Source organism: Podarcis muralis, chromosome 8, assembly GCF_964188315.1.
Source record: "Podarcis muralis chromosome 8, rPodMur119.hap1.1, whole genome shotgun sequence".
NCBI classification, from domain to species: Eukaryota; Metazoa; Chordata; class Lepidosauria; order Squamata; family Lacertidae; genus Podarcis; species Podarcis muralis.
The window spans coordinates 3,177,241-3,191,936 of NC_135662.1; the positions used below are offsets into that span (position 1 = coordinate 3,177,241).

At 48.9% G+C, this 14,696-nt stretch overlaps 1 protein-coding gene across 2 annotated transcripts in view; it reads right to left on the reverse strand.

Moving 5' to 3' along the window:
• NAPRT (nicotinate phosphoribosyltransferase) overlaps nucleotides 1-9,888 on the reverse strand; it is a 28,485-nt gene extending 18,597 nt beyond the window's left edge. Inside the window, exons 1-3 of one of the 2 annotated variants that reach the window (XM_028736030.2) lie at nucleotides 9,534-9,887; nucleotides 2,081-2,208; nucleotides 683-765 (exon numbers count right to left, since the gene is read on the reverse strand). In XM_028736030.2, coding sequence (XP_028591863.2) covers nucleotides 683-765; nucleotides 2,081-2,208; nucleotides 9,534-9,777 — 455 coding nt within the window. In that variant the 5' untranslated portion in view covers nucleotides 9,778-9,887. Of the gene's footprint in view, nucleotides 1-682; nucleotides 766-2,080; nucleotides 2,209-9,533 lie in introns of both variants that reach the window. The other variant, XM_077932683.1, reaches the window with a different exon arrangement.
• Between the last annotated feature and the right edge of the window lie 4,808 nt (nucleotides 9,889-14,696).

Genomic DNA, 14,696 nt, shown 5'->3' on the forward strand with positions numbered 1-14,696 from the left:
GGCTCCTTTGTCTTCCACTTGCGGGAAGCGACTTCCATGTAGGAAACTGGCAACCTGCCAAGCAGCCTCTAGGAGAATTTCCCTGCCACTCCATACCCCCAAGTCCAGAGTCCACAGGGGCGATGTGCACCAATTATAGTCTCAGCACGACAGATCTGTCAGGAGTTCGGCCTACGCTCAAGTAGGACCTTAGCAGAGACACACGCCCGACTGGCATGTTCTCTCCCTCCTGGTGGATTGTTTGGGAGCTTCACAAGCTTTCTTCTGCCTGAACATCACAGCAACCGATGCCAACCGACACCGGCACACTTAGGGATCCGCAGAGTTTGCGCATCATGTGTGACAGACCTCAGCAGCTCAGCATTTTGGCTAATCTACTTTATTTACATATAAACACACACGGAGAAGCACTGCAACATGGCTCCCTCTCTCTCTAGCATCAGACAGCAAAGAGAAAAAACAAACGACAACAGTCCCACTTCACGGAACACAGTAACACAAACATCCTGTCTCCGTCACTTCCCACTCTGTGGAGTCAAAACACACACCGTCACGTGATAGACAACAATCCCATGACTGCAATCACGGAGCAGGAATTCTAACAAGATCCTGCCGTCAGTGTTAACCAAAACACAGAGGCCAGAAGAAAAGGAGGTCCTCTGGCCCCCGCTCACATCCTCACCTGGCGTAGTTCACCAAACACAGCAGGGTGGTCTCTAGAAGCTGTATCACCAGCAAGGGACCCTTCACCTGCAGCACCGGCACCTACAGGAAGGAATTCAGAAACACACCTGTATCATAGAACTCCTTTGCAACCAATCAGGACCTGCCATTTTTTGCTACGGTTTTAGAGAACTCCATGCATCACCCCCTACAGGCCTGTCTCTTCTGCATCTGAAGGCTCCTTCAGGTGAAGTTTTAAAAGGAAGCACCTTTTGTTAAAAGTACTTAGGTAACAAAGGGCAGAAATGCATACCGTATTTTTCGCTCCGTAAGACACACTTTTCCTCTCCTAAAAAGTAAGGGGAAATGTGTGTGCATCTTATGGAGCGAATGCAGGCAGGAGGCAGGCGGGAAAAACCCCCAAGAGCCACACACACGCTCCACGCTGCTCTTGGGGGCTTTTCCCGGAGGAGAGAGAAGGGACTGACTGGATTTTAGAGGGGGAATGCAAGGGGGAAATTTTTTTTAAGGGAGCGCTGAGCAGAGCCTGGGGTGCATACAAGCTCTGCTCAGAGCTCCCTTTAAAGAATATTTTTTCCCTTGCATGTCCCCTCTAAAAACTAGGTGCGTCTTATGGTCAGGTGCGTCTTATGGGGCGAAAAACATGGTGCTTTCCCTCCCCCCCCCCCCGAATTTGCAGCAAAAAATATTTGTTGTTGTTGAGTCGTTTAGTCGTGTCCGGCTCTTCGTGACCCCCTGGACCAGAGCAGGCCAGGCCCTCCTGTCTTCCACTGCCTCCCGCAGTTTGGTCAAACTCATGCTGGTAGCTTCGAGAACAAAAAATATTAATTGATATATAATCCCTCGTAAGCTCAAAGAAAGCCAGAATGCTTAGAGTGTCAGACTAGGACCTGGGAGACAAATCCAGCTATGAAGCTCACCTTGGAGTCAATCACTGCCTCTCAGACTAGCCTACCTCACAGGGATGTTGTGAGGAGTAAATGGGAGGTGGGGGAGAATCTTGAAATCCTTGAAGGAAAAGGTGGCAAATAAATGTAAGAAATAATAATAGTAATAATATAACTAGGCAATTTGCAACGTTATAAAAATATCTTTAAAAAAACCACCACTATTTAAAGCAACACAAATCATTAGACAACATGTTCTGAAATATGAATGCAAACAGAAACAATTAGCACATGGATTACTATAACCACCACAAGCTGACTAAAATTGACAATTTCAGCAAAGACGATTGGTCCCACCCACCAGATGTGCAAACATGCATTTCCTATCAGGTCTGAAGATGCCTTTGTGAGTTTGTGTGTGCGATGCGAGAGGTTCTTGATGTGCGGCCCCAAACGCCTTTGTCCGCTCAACACCTCGCAGGCAGAAACTACTCCTTGAAAACACCCACCCTGGCGAAGACAACGGATCCCTCTGGGGCGGCGGAGACGGAAACTTCGGACGCATCCACCGTGCGCAGGTAATCGAAGAAAGCTTTCTCTGTGGTAGCGGGAAAGACAGATTCAAGATACTCGATGTCTGGAAAGGAAGGATTCACACGAAGAAACTGTGAGCGACAGGGGAAGTTTCCATGGGACGGTTTGAAGGAAAAGGGACGATGCCCAGAAAAGCTGAAAGCGTTTTAAAAAAACCAAAACTAAACACCCTTTCGGCTTTCCCAGCAGCTATTTTCTTTAAAATGGTGTTAGCAGAAGCAGATTTTTATATCGAGCATCACGTGATCAGTCGCTTTAAGGCAGCAACCCTTTGCAACAGAAGCTGGAGAAAACTCACTTCAGATCCAAACCCTGTTCAGGAGCAAGGAGCTGGGCCAAGCCTATCAGAGGAGGAAAAAACCTGAGCCTTTAAAATAAGAGATCCACTGACGCTACCTTTTTCTCCAGGTAGCATTTGACTGAGCTGAACCGAGTTAGGATGCAGCTTAAGACCTCCTTGCCCAATCCTGTCACACCTCCAGAAACCTGTACAATCATACCCTGGTTTTCGAACAGCCTAGTTCTCAAGCGTTTTGGCTCCCGAACGCCACAAACCCGGAAGTGACTGCTCCGGTTTGCAAACTATTTTTGGAAGCCAAACATCCGTCGGGGCTTCCGATTGGAGCTTCCGACAGCCAATCAGAAGCTGCGCTTTGGTTTCCGAACGTTTTGGAAGTCGAATGGACTTCCAGAATGGATTCCGTTCAACTTCCAAGGTACAAATGTATATAAATTGCTAGCTTTTCACTGGGTGAAGGTGTTCCTATTCTCTTAGGCATGTGGGTGTTGATATGGTTGGGGTTTTAGAGGTGATGGTTTTGGTGTTTGCCTTTTGGTTGGGTGGTGCTGTGGATTAAACCACAGAGCCTAGGACTTGCCGATCAGAAGGTCAGCAGTTTGAATCCCCGTGACGGGGTTAGCTCCCATTGCTCGGTTCCTGCTCTTGCCAACCTAGCAGTTTGAAAGCACGACAAAGTGCAAGTAGATAAATAGGTACCGCTCTGGCGGGAAGGTAAACGGCGTTTTCGTGCGCTGCTCTGGTTCGCCAGAAGCGGCTTAGTCCTGCTGGCCACATGACCCGAAAGCTGTACGCCAGCTCCCTCAGCCAGTAAAGCGAGATGAGCGCTGCAACCCCAGAGTCGGCCACGACTGGACCTAACGGTCAGGGGTTCCTTTACCGTTACATCGTATTTTTGCATTATAGACCTCTTGCTAATTCTCTTCCGAGATTCTGTTACAGCAAAGAGCAGCAAAATGAACAAGCACATATACAGGGGGACAAGTGTTTTGGAGGCCCTTCTTGTCCTGTTTGGAAAAGCATTATAGCAAAATGAAATTGCGGGCAGCATTAGAGATGGGAGCAAAGGGAGAAAAATGAAGAAGTAATTGTATTAGAGAGATTTCTGTAATAGATAAGAGTCTGATATATGAACCTGGAGGTATGGGTCAGAAGTCAGTTTACAAAGCAACGTTGTTGTTAATGTTATTGTTATTATTATTATTAGTTTTCAATTACAATGATCCAATAATAGCCTCATTATAACAATGCCAAATTATAATACAATTACTAATACCAATCATACAGAGGCCAAATTATAAAACTTAGGTGGGCCCCACATGCTAGTATTGATGGTTTGACAATTTACTTTATTCCTGCATCCCAAAATCTTATTACGTAATTTCCATTACACTCAAGGCAAAATAACAATCCCTTATACAGCAACTGCAATATTAACAACTCCCATTCGTATTGACACATTAAATGATTTCAGCAATGTAATTATTTGATTTGAAGTCAAAATGTGAAATTTTAGAAATTTAATAAAAATTATAATACATAAAACCATGGGGACGAGTGCTCTCAGACGCACAAAAAAAGCCACAATAACACACACACACACCCTAAATACTTTCAGACGATCTCTGTTTGCCAGGCCTTCATTGTTTTTTTTATCTGTTCTGTTTACAAAACCCAACCTCATTATTTTTCTACTCATCCATGGCCCTGGGCTTTGTTAACATCGTCCAGTCAACAACAGCCCAAACCACAAAGGGAAGAAACTCGTGCTGGGATGTGATGCAACCAGCAGAAGGACAAATCCCAGCTGAATCACAATGTGAAGCCGCGAGCGGGGATGAAGATTTGGGGGAATCAGGGCAGGCAGAAGAAAGCACTGCTTGCAGCACAGTTAACCTGTGGAACTCCCTGCCACAGGAGGAAGGGAGTGCCAGCAACCTACCGTATTTTTCGCTCCATAAGACACACTTTTTTCCTCCTAAAAGGGGGAAGTGTCTGTGCGTCTTATGTGTGGTTGATCGCTGGCTCCCTTTCCGGCCCCTTGACCCAGGCCTCCACTGTTGAATGTTCTGCAGGCGGAGGCTGTTTGTTTCCCCAGCGACGTGTGACTGGCTGATTAGATTATCTGTCTGGAAACTGTAGAAACGGCTCCCTTTCCTTTCCTAAAGAAGCTGCAGAACTGTGAGTTGAACCCCATAAAAACAGGACTTTTTCCCCCTTTGCAAAGTAAGCTCAACAACTTTTGAGCTGATCCTCAAAAAACGGGGCTTTTCCCCTTTGCAAAAGAAGATGCACAACTGTGAACTGATCCTCAAAAAAACAGGGCTTTCCCCCCTTCCTCCTCTAAAAACTAGATGCGTCTTATAGTCAGGTGTGTCTTATGGAGCGAAAAATACGGTAAATGGCTTGAAAAGAGGACTGGAAAAAATCACAGAGGAGAGGGCTATGGATGGCTGCTTAGCCAGGATGGCTATCTTCTAACTCCACAGTTGGAGGCAGTGATGCTTCTGAATACCCGTTGCTGGAAACCGCAGGAGGGGAGAGATGCTCGTGAGCTCGGGTACCGCTTGCAGGTTTCCTACAGGCCACTGTGAGAAAAGGATGCTGGACTAGACGGGCCGCTGGCCTGAATCAGCAGGCCCTTCTGATGTTCCTAAGAAACAGTGTGACGCGGCAGCTAAAAAAGCCAATGCAATTCTGGGCTGCATCAATAGGAGTATAGCATCTAGATCAAGGGAAGTAATAGTGCCACTGTATTCTGTGTCCAGTTCTGGTCACCACAGTTCAAGAAGGACACTGACAAACTGGAACGTGTCCAGAGGAGGGCAACCAAAATGGTCAAAGGCCTGGAAACGATGCCTTATGAGGAACGGCTAAGGGAGCTGGGCATGTTTAGCCTGGAGAAGAGGAGGTTAAGGGGTGATATGATAGCCATGTTCAAATATATAAAAGGATGTCATATAGAGAAGGGAGAAAGGTTGTTTTCTGCTGCTCCAGAGAAGCGGACACGGAGCAATGGATCCAAACTACAAGAAAGAAGATTCCACCTAAACATTAGGAAGAACTTCCTGACAGTAAGAGCTGTTCGACAGTGGAATTTGCTGCCAAGGAGTGTGGTGGAGTCTCCTTCTTTGGAGGTCTTTAAGCAGAGGCTTGACAACCATATGCCAGGAGTGCTCTGGTGGTGTTTCCTGCTTGGCAGGGGGTTGGACTCGATGGCCCTTGTGGTCTCTTCCAACTCTAGGATTCTATGATTCTAAGACGTCTCTGTGTAACGTGGAGGAGCCACATGGGCATGTATCCCACCTGTCCCTCCCTCTCTTCCTTAGAGGACCCTCGTACCTACGGGACCACCTGTCCTGTGGGTCTGCCCTGCGGAGGACCTTAAGGTCCATAAATAGCAACACCCTAGAGGTCCCGGGCCCTAAGGAAGTCAGATTAGCCTCAGCCAGAGCCAGGGGCTTTTCAACACTGGCCCTGGCCTGGTGGAACGCTCTGTCTCATGAGACCAGGGCCCTGCAGGATCTGATTTCTTTCCGCAGGGCCTGTAAGACAGAGTTGTTCCGCCTGGCCTTTGGCTTGGAATCAACTTGATCCCCTTCCCCTCTTTCCTTTTTCCTTTCTTCTTCTGTGATGGAACTCCTCTTTGGGGACTTCCCTGGCTTTTTTCTGGGCCACATAGGACCAGTCTGGACAGTTAGCCCTGGGGAAGATTTGACGTTTTCACCCCCCCCCCAAAAAAAGTTTTTGATTTGAGTTCCTACTGAAATAAGGCTGCATTTTAATGTTGTATTTTAATCTTGTTTTTAAGTTGTATTTCAATCAATTGTTTTATACTGGTGTTAGCCGCCCCTGAGCCCGGTTTTAGGTGGGGAGGGCGGGGTATAAATAAAATTTAATAACAACAACAACAACAACAACAACAACAACAGTGAGCCGGCCCGCTGGTCGAAGTGTTTGCTGACCCCTGCTCTAGAGCCACAGGATGACAACGGGGACTCCGGCACCAGGCTACACGGTGTGAACAAGTAGTAGTAGTAGTAGTAGTAGTAGTAATTATTATTATTATTATTATTATTATTATTATTATTTATGCCCCGCCCATCTGGCTGGGCTTTCCCAGCCACTCTGGGCAGCTTCCAACAAAATATTAAAATACACTAATGCATCAAACATTAAAAGCTTCCCTAAACAGGGCTGCCTTCAAAACAAGAACTTGGCATGACAGAGTCACTGGTGAAACAACATCCGTGCAGGGGGTGCATTGAGGGGGTTGGACAAGATGACCCCGTGGGTCCCTTCCAACTCTAAGATTCTATGATTGAACAACAACAATTTCATTATTTTATTATATATACCCCAGCCCATGTGTCTGGGTTGCCCCAGCTACTCTGAGTTGTTTGTTTCCCACACACATAAAAACATAACAAAACATCCAATATTAAAAACAAAAATATGAGGAGGGGTTTTTGATGCGTGGCTGGCTGGCAGGAAGGACCACAAACAAACAGAAAAGATATATAAAGCATATAATAAATGAGTATGGTTGGTTGGGGGAGAAAATCTGTTTAAGATAATACAGTGGTACCTCGGGTTAAGTAACTAATTTGTTCCGGAGGTCTGTTCTTAACCTGAAACTGTTCTTAACCTGAAGCACCACTTTAGCTAATGGGGCCTCCTGCTGCTGCCGCGCCACCGGAGCACAATTTCTGTTCTCATCCTGAAGCAAAGTTCTTAACCTGAAACACTATTTTTGGGTTAGCGGAGTCTGTAACCTGAAGCGTATTGACAGGGAACTGCCATCAGTGCCAGAGGGAGCGAGCAAGCTCCAGAGGGATCCCAGAGAGCGTCCCGGGATTGGGAGAAGCAGCCCATCTTCTGGGGAAGGGAATTAGCGTAGCTCCAGTGGAGAAGGGGGGCAGATGGGGGAATCAGAGAGGCGGTCACATGACTCCTTGCCGGGGACCAGCGGGGAGAGGAAGGGTCCTCCGCTGCCTACGCCTTCCTTGTGCAGAAGGCTTCCGCGCAGGGAGAGTAGGAGGAGACTGGGCGTCAAAGAACTTCTTTGTTGGAAGAAGTTTAAGAAACGCCCACTGACGGATTCTGCCAGCGATTGAGACAGCCACGGGTGAGTGGCTCTCCGGACAGGAAAGGTTCACTTAGGCAACCCAGCCAGGTGTTGGCACAGGCTTACGCACGAGCAACCCCTAGAACCATTACACGTATGTAACCTGAAGCGTATGTAACCTGAGGTACCACTGTACACAGAAAATTCTGTTGAACTGATACTGGACTAAGTCTGTAAGCAAAGTCTGAGATACCACTTTCAAAGAGAGATAATTTTCTGGTGTTTTTAGATGAACGGGTTATCAGGATTTTAACTCGGTCCACAAGGCTGTGACAGAGACAGCGCATGGGTTAGGTGTCAAAGGAGGTAAAACCGTAATTATGTACACACACAAACAGCCTTTGCTGCGTAGCTAGACTCATTCCTGTTTCCCACGCCCAAATTTCAGTCAAGCACAGCCTCTTCTCCTCTCTTCTCCCTTGCCACCTCCATTCCCAGTTCCAAGTTATGGAAATTCACAGAGAGAGCAGGTTCTTTCTCCCCTGCTGATCAAAGGTTAGCAGGGAAAGATGCCAGAAGCCCTCGGGAAACCCAGAGACATCAGGAAATATCTGCAAAGCCCAGGGAAATGCCTTTACACTCTGGCGAAGTAAATGTTTCACTTAGCACATGGTCTAAAGGTAAAGGTACCCCTGCCCGTTTGGGCCAGTCTTGACAGACTCTAGGGTTGTGCGCTCATCTCACTCAAGAGGCCGGGGGCCAGCGCTGTCCGGAGACACTTCCGGGTCACGTGGCCAGCTGCATCTGGCGAGCCAGAGCCGCACACGGAAACGCCGTTTACCTTCCCGCTAGTAAGCGGTCCCTATTTATCTACTTGCACCCGGAGGTGCTTTCGAACTGCTAGGTTGGCAGGCGCTGGGACCGAACGACGGGAGTGCACCCCGCCGCGGGGATTCGAACCGCCGACCTTTTGATCGGCAAGTCCTAGGCGCTGAGGCTTTTACCCACAGCGCCACCCGCATCCCAGCACATGGTCTGGCGTCTGCCAAATGGGAAAATGTCAGGCCGCACTTGAAAAAGAGCTGGAGAGGAAAGAGCGGGGTGTGGTGTGGATCAGGGCCACAGTGGTCACATGCTCTGCTTCCACAGACCATCTTTAAAGGTAAAGGGACCCCTGACAGTTAAGTCCAGTCGCGGACGACTCTGGGGTTGCGGCGCTCATCTCGCTTTACTGGCCAAGGGAGCCAACGTTTCTCCGCAGACAGCTTTCAGGTCATGTGGCCAGCATGACTAAGCCGCTTCTGGCGAACCAGAGCAGTGCACGGAAACGCCATTTACCTTCCTGCCAGAGCGGTACCTATTTATCTACTTGCACTGGCATGCTTTTGAACTGACCTCTTTTGCAAGATCAGCTCTTGCATGTGCTGTAAAAACATGCAGACTTTTGAGTTACATGTGGTTCTTAAGTCCTATGGGAAAAGGGAGTCCATTACCCAGCTATGTGCAGAGCAGAAGTGGACCCGGCAAGGTTGCTCTCAACACAGCTGAGAATTAGCTCCCCTTTCACTTGGCAGGACAAATCCTGCAACCCAGGAAGTCAGACCTGCCCCATGAGAGCCATACGCTCAACACACAAGCCAGTCGCTCCACAAAGCAGTTTAACCACCTTCTTCGAACCTCACAAATTAGGAAGGTTACCTAATTCGGAGCGCAACCCGAAAATATTTAAGCTGAAGCGTATTCATCCCGAGGTATGACGGTATTCTGTTGGAAGCCGCCCAGAGTGGCTGGGGAAACCCAGCCAGATGGGCGAGGTATAAACAATAAATTTTTATTATTTCTTCCCCGCCTCCTCCCCATCGATCAGTTCAGCTGCGCGGCTGCCTGGAGCGCGGAGCCTCTGGCCACGTGCAGAGTGCTTCCCTGGGAAGCAGACCCGCGCCCCCCTGCACCCTTTCCTTGACTTGCAAAGTCTCTGCGCCCCCCTCCACCCCGCGCTCACCTGCCGGGGAGAATCGGAAGGCGCGCAGGAAGGCGAGGCACTCGGCCAAACCGGCGCTGAGCGCGAAGGCGCCCTGGAAGGGGCACCGGCGGAAGAAGAGCTCGAAGGCGGCCGCCTCGCGGTGCCGCCCGCTCCGCCAGTAGCCGTACGCCATGGTGAACTGGTACAGGTCGGTGAGCAGCGCCAGAGACCCGCGGCGCCAGGGCGGAGGCGCCTCCGCGCCGGGGGGACCCGGCTCGCCCATGGCACCCAGACGCGCCCGCCGCTGCGCCCTGTGCGCCCTCGGAGGCGCGCCGAGGACACCAGGCTCCGGAGTCCCGCGGCGGCGCCCGGTTCCCCCACGTGCCAAGGGGGCAGCCCTGGGCGGGGCGGCAGGAGGGCAGGCGCCGCCTCCCCCCTAAGGCGCCTGGGAGATGTAGGCCGAGGGCAAGCGGCTGGAGCGCGCACGCCAGACCCGGGAAGTGATCGCGGTGCACGGCGTGCCCTCTCCATCCCCTTGCGGGTCCGCAGAGGAGGAGGACCACGAACCATCAGCCACCCCACCCAGTGCCGGATTTACGCATAAACTAAGCAAGCTATAAATTAGGGCCCCACTCCCTTGCAACCCCCCAAAAAACCCGGGAAAAAATACTGGATGTACATTTCCAAAAGATAAAATAAAAAACAAATAGAATAAAACCTACAGACAGCAACAGTGTTTTGTGTTGTGTAGGCGCCAATGATGTAAGTCATGGGCCCCGCCTGCTCCCTAAAATATCACTGGCTTGCTCCTTTCTATATATAGGGTGCCTACATTCTGCATGGACTGGTTGCACGGCCACATGGGCAAATGGCTTGAGATACCTATGAGGTCCATAAATTAGCATACAGTGGTACCTCGGGATGTGAACAGGATCCGTTCCAGAGCCCCGTTTGCATCCTGAATAGAACGTAAGAAGCGACGGCACATTTGCACGTGTGCGGGTGGTGTTTTGCTGCTTCCGCACATGCAGGTGATGTCATTTTGAGCGTCTGCACATGAGCAAGCGGCAAAACCCGGAAGTAACGCACTCCGTTACTTCCGGGTTGCCACAGAGCATAACCCGAAAATGCTCAACCTGAAGCACATTCAACCCGAGGTATGACTGTATATTCAACAAATTTGTTGTTGACAAAGGACAGCCGGACATATAAAGGGCCCCATTACCTTCAGTAGCTGAGGGCCTCCTCAAACCTAAATCCGGCCCTGACCCCACCCCATTCCTATAGGTCTCCCCAAGTGCCTGTGCATTTGCTACAGTTGTGGGAGAGGCTGGTCTAAAAAAAGCCCTGCAGATGAATCAGGCCAGCGACGCATCCAGGAGAAGCTTGCAAGCAGAACTCTCCCCACTTGGTATTCCCAGCAGCAGCAGCAGCAAGGGGCAAGCTGCTTCCCGCCAACAGTGGAGGCACAGTAGAACCAAGTAGAAGGCCTTCTCGGTAGTGGAACGCCCTCCCATCAGATGTCAAGGAAATAAACAACTATCTGACTTTTAGAAGACCTCTGAAGGCAGCCCTGTTTAGGCAAGTTTTTAAATGTTTGATCGTGTTTTTAATATTCTGTCAGGAGCCGCCCAAAGTGGCTGGGGAAACCCCACCAGATGGGCGGGGTATAAAGAATAAAATTATTACAGTGGTACCTCGGTTTACGAACTTAATCCGTTCCGAAATCCATTATTAAACCAAAGCCGTTCTTAAACAGAGGCACGCTTTCCCTAATGGGGCCTCCCGCTGCCGGTGCCCTTCAACCGTTCGGCATCCGTTCATAGACCGAGGTAAAGTTCGCTAACTGGAACACTACTTCTGGTTTTGCGGAGTTTGCATACCGAATAGTTCGAAACAGGGCTGTTCTTAAACCAAGGTACCACTGTATTATGGCTAGTACCTCAGGTTAAGAACTTAATTCGTTCTGGAGGTCCGTTCTTAACCTGAAACTGTTCTTAACCTAAAGCACCACTTTAGCTAATGGGGCCTCTTGCTGCCGCCGCAGCACGATTTCTGTTCTCATCCTGAAGCAAAGTTCTTAACCCGAGGTACTATTTATGGGTTAGCGGAGTCTGTAACCTGAAGTGTATGTAACCTGAAGCGTATGTAACCCAAGGTACCACTGTACCTGCCGATAGACTTACATCTTACCACTTACCAGTGGTACCTCTGGATGTGAACGGGATCCATTCCAGAGCCCCATTCACATCCAGAAGTGAACACAACCTGCGTGTGTGGGTCGCGATTCGGCGCTTCCGCACGTGACATCATTTAGAGCATCTGCGCATGCTCGAGCGGTGAAACCCAGAAGTAACACGCTCCATTACTTCCACGTTGCCGCGGAGCGCAACCCAAAAATATTCATCCCGAAGCTACTTCAACCTGAGGTATAACTGTATTTGTCCAGTACTCCTTTAAAGCCATCAAAGTTGATGACCATCACATCTTGCAGAAGTGAATCCGTAGCTTAACTATGTGCTCTGCGAAGCACGCAGTTCACATGTAGAAACAGGGGAAGCTTATATTGAACCAGACCCTGGGGTCCATCAGTGTATTGTGTACACTGACCAGCTGTGGCTTTCCAGAATTTTAGGCAGCAAGTTCTTCCCATCTCTGCTACCTGGAGATGCCAGGGACCAAACCAGAGATCTCTTGCAGGCACAGCAGATGCTCAGGCATTGATCAGTGATGGTTGGGCCAATGAGGTGACTTTTACCTTTGAACAGCAGGATGCAATCCAACCATGATTGCGTACTGCCCACAAATTTCCTCTCCACCACTGATTTTTTTTTTTTACCATAGGATTTAACAGCAGCCATTTATTATGAGTGGAAAGCAGTGTGAGAACTAAAGCAGTCCCTCCTGTTTGAACACCCCAACACCGAAGCATTAAGAATCAAAGCTCCATTAACAATTTCATGATCCCATAGGAAACTTGTGTTGTTGTTTAGTCGTTTAGTCGTGTCCGACTCTTTGTGACCCCCTGGACCAGAGCACGCCAGGCACTTCTGTCTTCCATTGCCTCCCACAGTTTGGTCAAATTCATGCTGGTAGCCTCGAGAACACTATCCAACCATCTCGTCCTCTGTCAGGGTCTTTTCCAGGGAGTCTTCTCTTCTCATGAGGTGGCCAAAGTATTGGAGCCTCAGCTTCAGCATCTGTCCTTCCAGTGAGCACTCAGGGCTGATTTCCTTAAGAATGGAGAGGTTTGATCTTCTTGCAGTCCATGGGACTCTCCAGAGTCTCCTCCAGCACCATAATTCAAAAGCATCCATTCTTCGGCGATCAGCCTTCTTTATGGTCCAGCTCTCACTTCCATACATCACTACTGGGAGAACCATAGCTTTTACTATACGGACCTTTGTTGGCAAGGTGATATCTCTACTTTTTAATGTGCTGTCTAGGTTTGTCATTGCTTTTCTCCCAAGAAGCAGGCGTCTTTTAATTTCGTGGCTGCTGTCACCTGGCTTTAAAAAATAATCCAATGACAACACATACATTTTGACCAATGCTAGCAAGAGGACATGGAGAAATCTCTCACCCCAAGGCTGAGAGATGCACCAGATTCTAGTATCCTAAGTGGGCTACAGAAACAGGGGCAACCTGTGTTAAGAGCCCAGGAGGTGCAGCATTCAGAGCTAAAAGAGTGTGATTTCCTTAACTATACAGAGGTGTGAGCATTGCACATGCTTCTTTGCTCACGTTGAGGTGCGTTTGCTTAATTACGGGGATGCAACGTGGCCAGTGGAAATTACCAAATGTTCCCATTCTTAATTCCTCCTCTCCGATTTCAAAGCAAAGATGGAATTTCACCTTCCTCCTACTTATCAGGCTTAGTCGTAGCTGTTTCATTAGTGGGATTACCACCATCTTAAGAACACGCAAAACCTGTCTGGCCTTACAGCCCCTGTTCAGCAGCGTCTCACCAGACCAAACACAGCAGCAGCTTGGAAGGTTTCAAAGCAAAGGCTGTTTAGAAGCTTCTCTACAGCAACCCCAGAAGGATTTGTTGATGGGATATATAAGCAGATGCCAGCTGCTTCCTTGGTTCCCAGACATCATTAATCTATTCATGTAGAGCTGACTCTGCAGACATTAATGCACCACATATCTGATCCCATGCAATGCCCACCCCAGAAGTGTGCTGATGAGACAAGTTCTGTGCAGAAGCGGAACATAGAATCATAGAGTTGGAATAGACCACAAGGGCCATTGAGTCCAACCCCCTGCCAAGCAGGAAACACTATCAGAGCACTCCTGACATATGGTTGTCAAGCCTCTGCTTAAAGACCTCCAAAGAAGGAGACATGTGGGAAAATGATTGCTTGTACATAAGAGCATGAGCAAAGTTCTTATTATTGCAGGGTGATTTCATAGCTAAAAGCATCCTTGGAGCATGAACAGCGCGTGAATAGCTCGTGCTGTCCCAAATGATTGGTCAACGTAACATGGCCTGATCGTTTGCGTGGTCTAGTGCGATGGCCCTTATCTGCTGGCTGAGAACAAGTTGCATTGCTTGTATTTTGTATCTTTCTGACTTCACACAATAAAGACTGTGCTGCAGTAGCTCTAGAGCAGCCAGATTTCTTCAACCTATCTTGGTGTGAGACTGATTTCTTCGGATGTCGAGCAGGCCCTCAACATCCACCACTCCTTGGCAGCAAATTCCACTGTCAAACAGCTCTTACTGTCAGGAAGTTCTTCCTAATGTTTAGGTGGAATCTTCTTTCTTGTAGTTTGGATCCATTGCTCCGTGTATCCATGTCCTTGTTGAGAATTCTGCTCCACCTTAAGGAACAGGCATGTGGAATTGTTGCATGGCACATGTCTGTTTACATTCCAGCACAGCTTGCTGGGAACTTCCGTTGTGTGTATAGCTTTTGCTTATGCTGTTTGCTTTGGACACGAAGGAGATCAGACGTGTTTCCTATTGTCCTGATCTACACTGAATAAACCTGCTTGTAAATATGCTCATGCCACTTCTGTTTGCATAGCGTTGTCTCTGCTGAATAGTGTGCACAGTCTTCTAAAGCCTGTGTCACAGATTTATGCTGCACCAAGGACCGGAGTTCGCCCGGCACAGCGGCTGGTGGGCTGGAGCCAGCTGGGGGCCTGCCAATTGCCCCCGTTTCCTTGGATGCATGCTTAGTCCTTACAAGA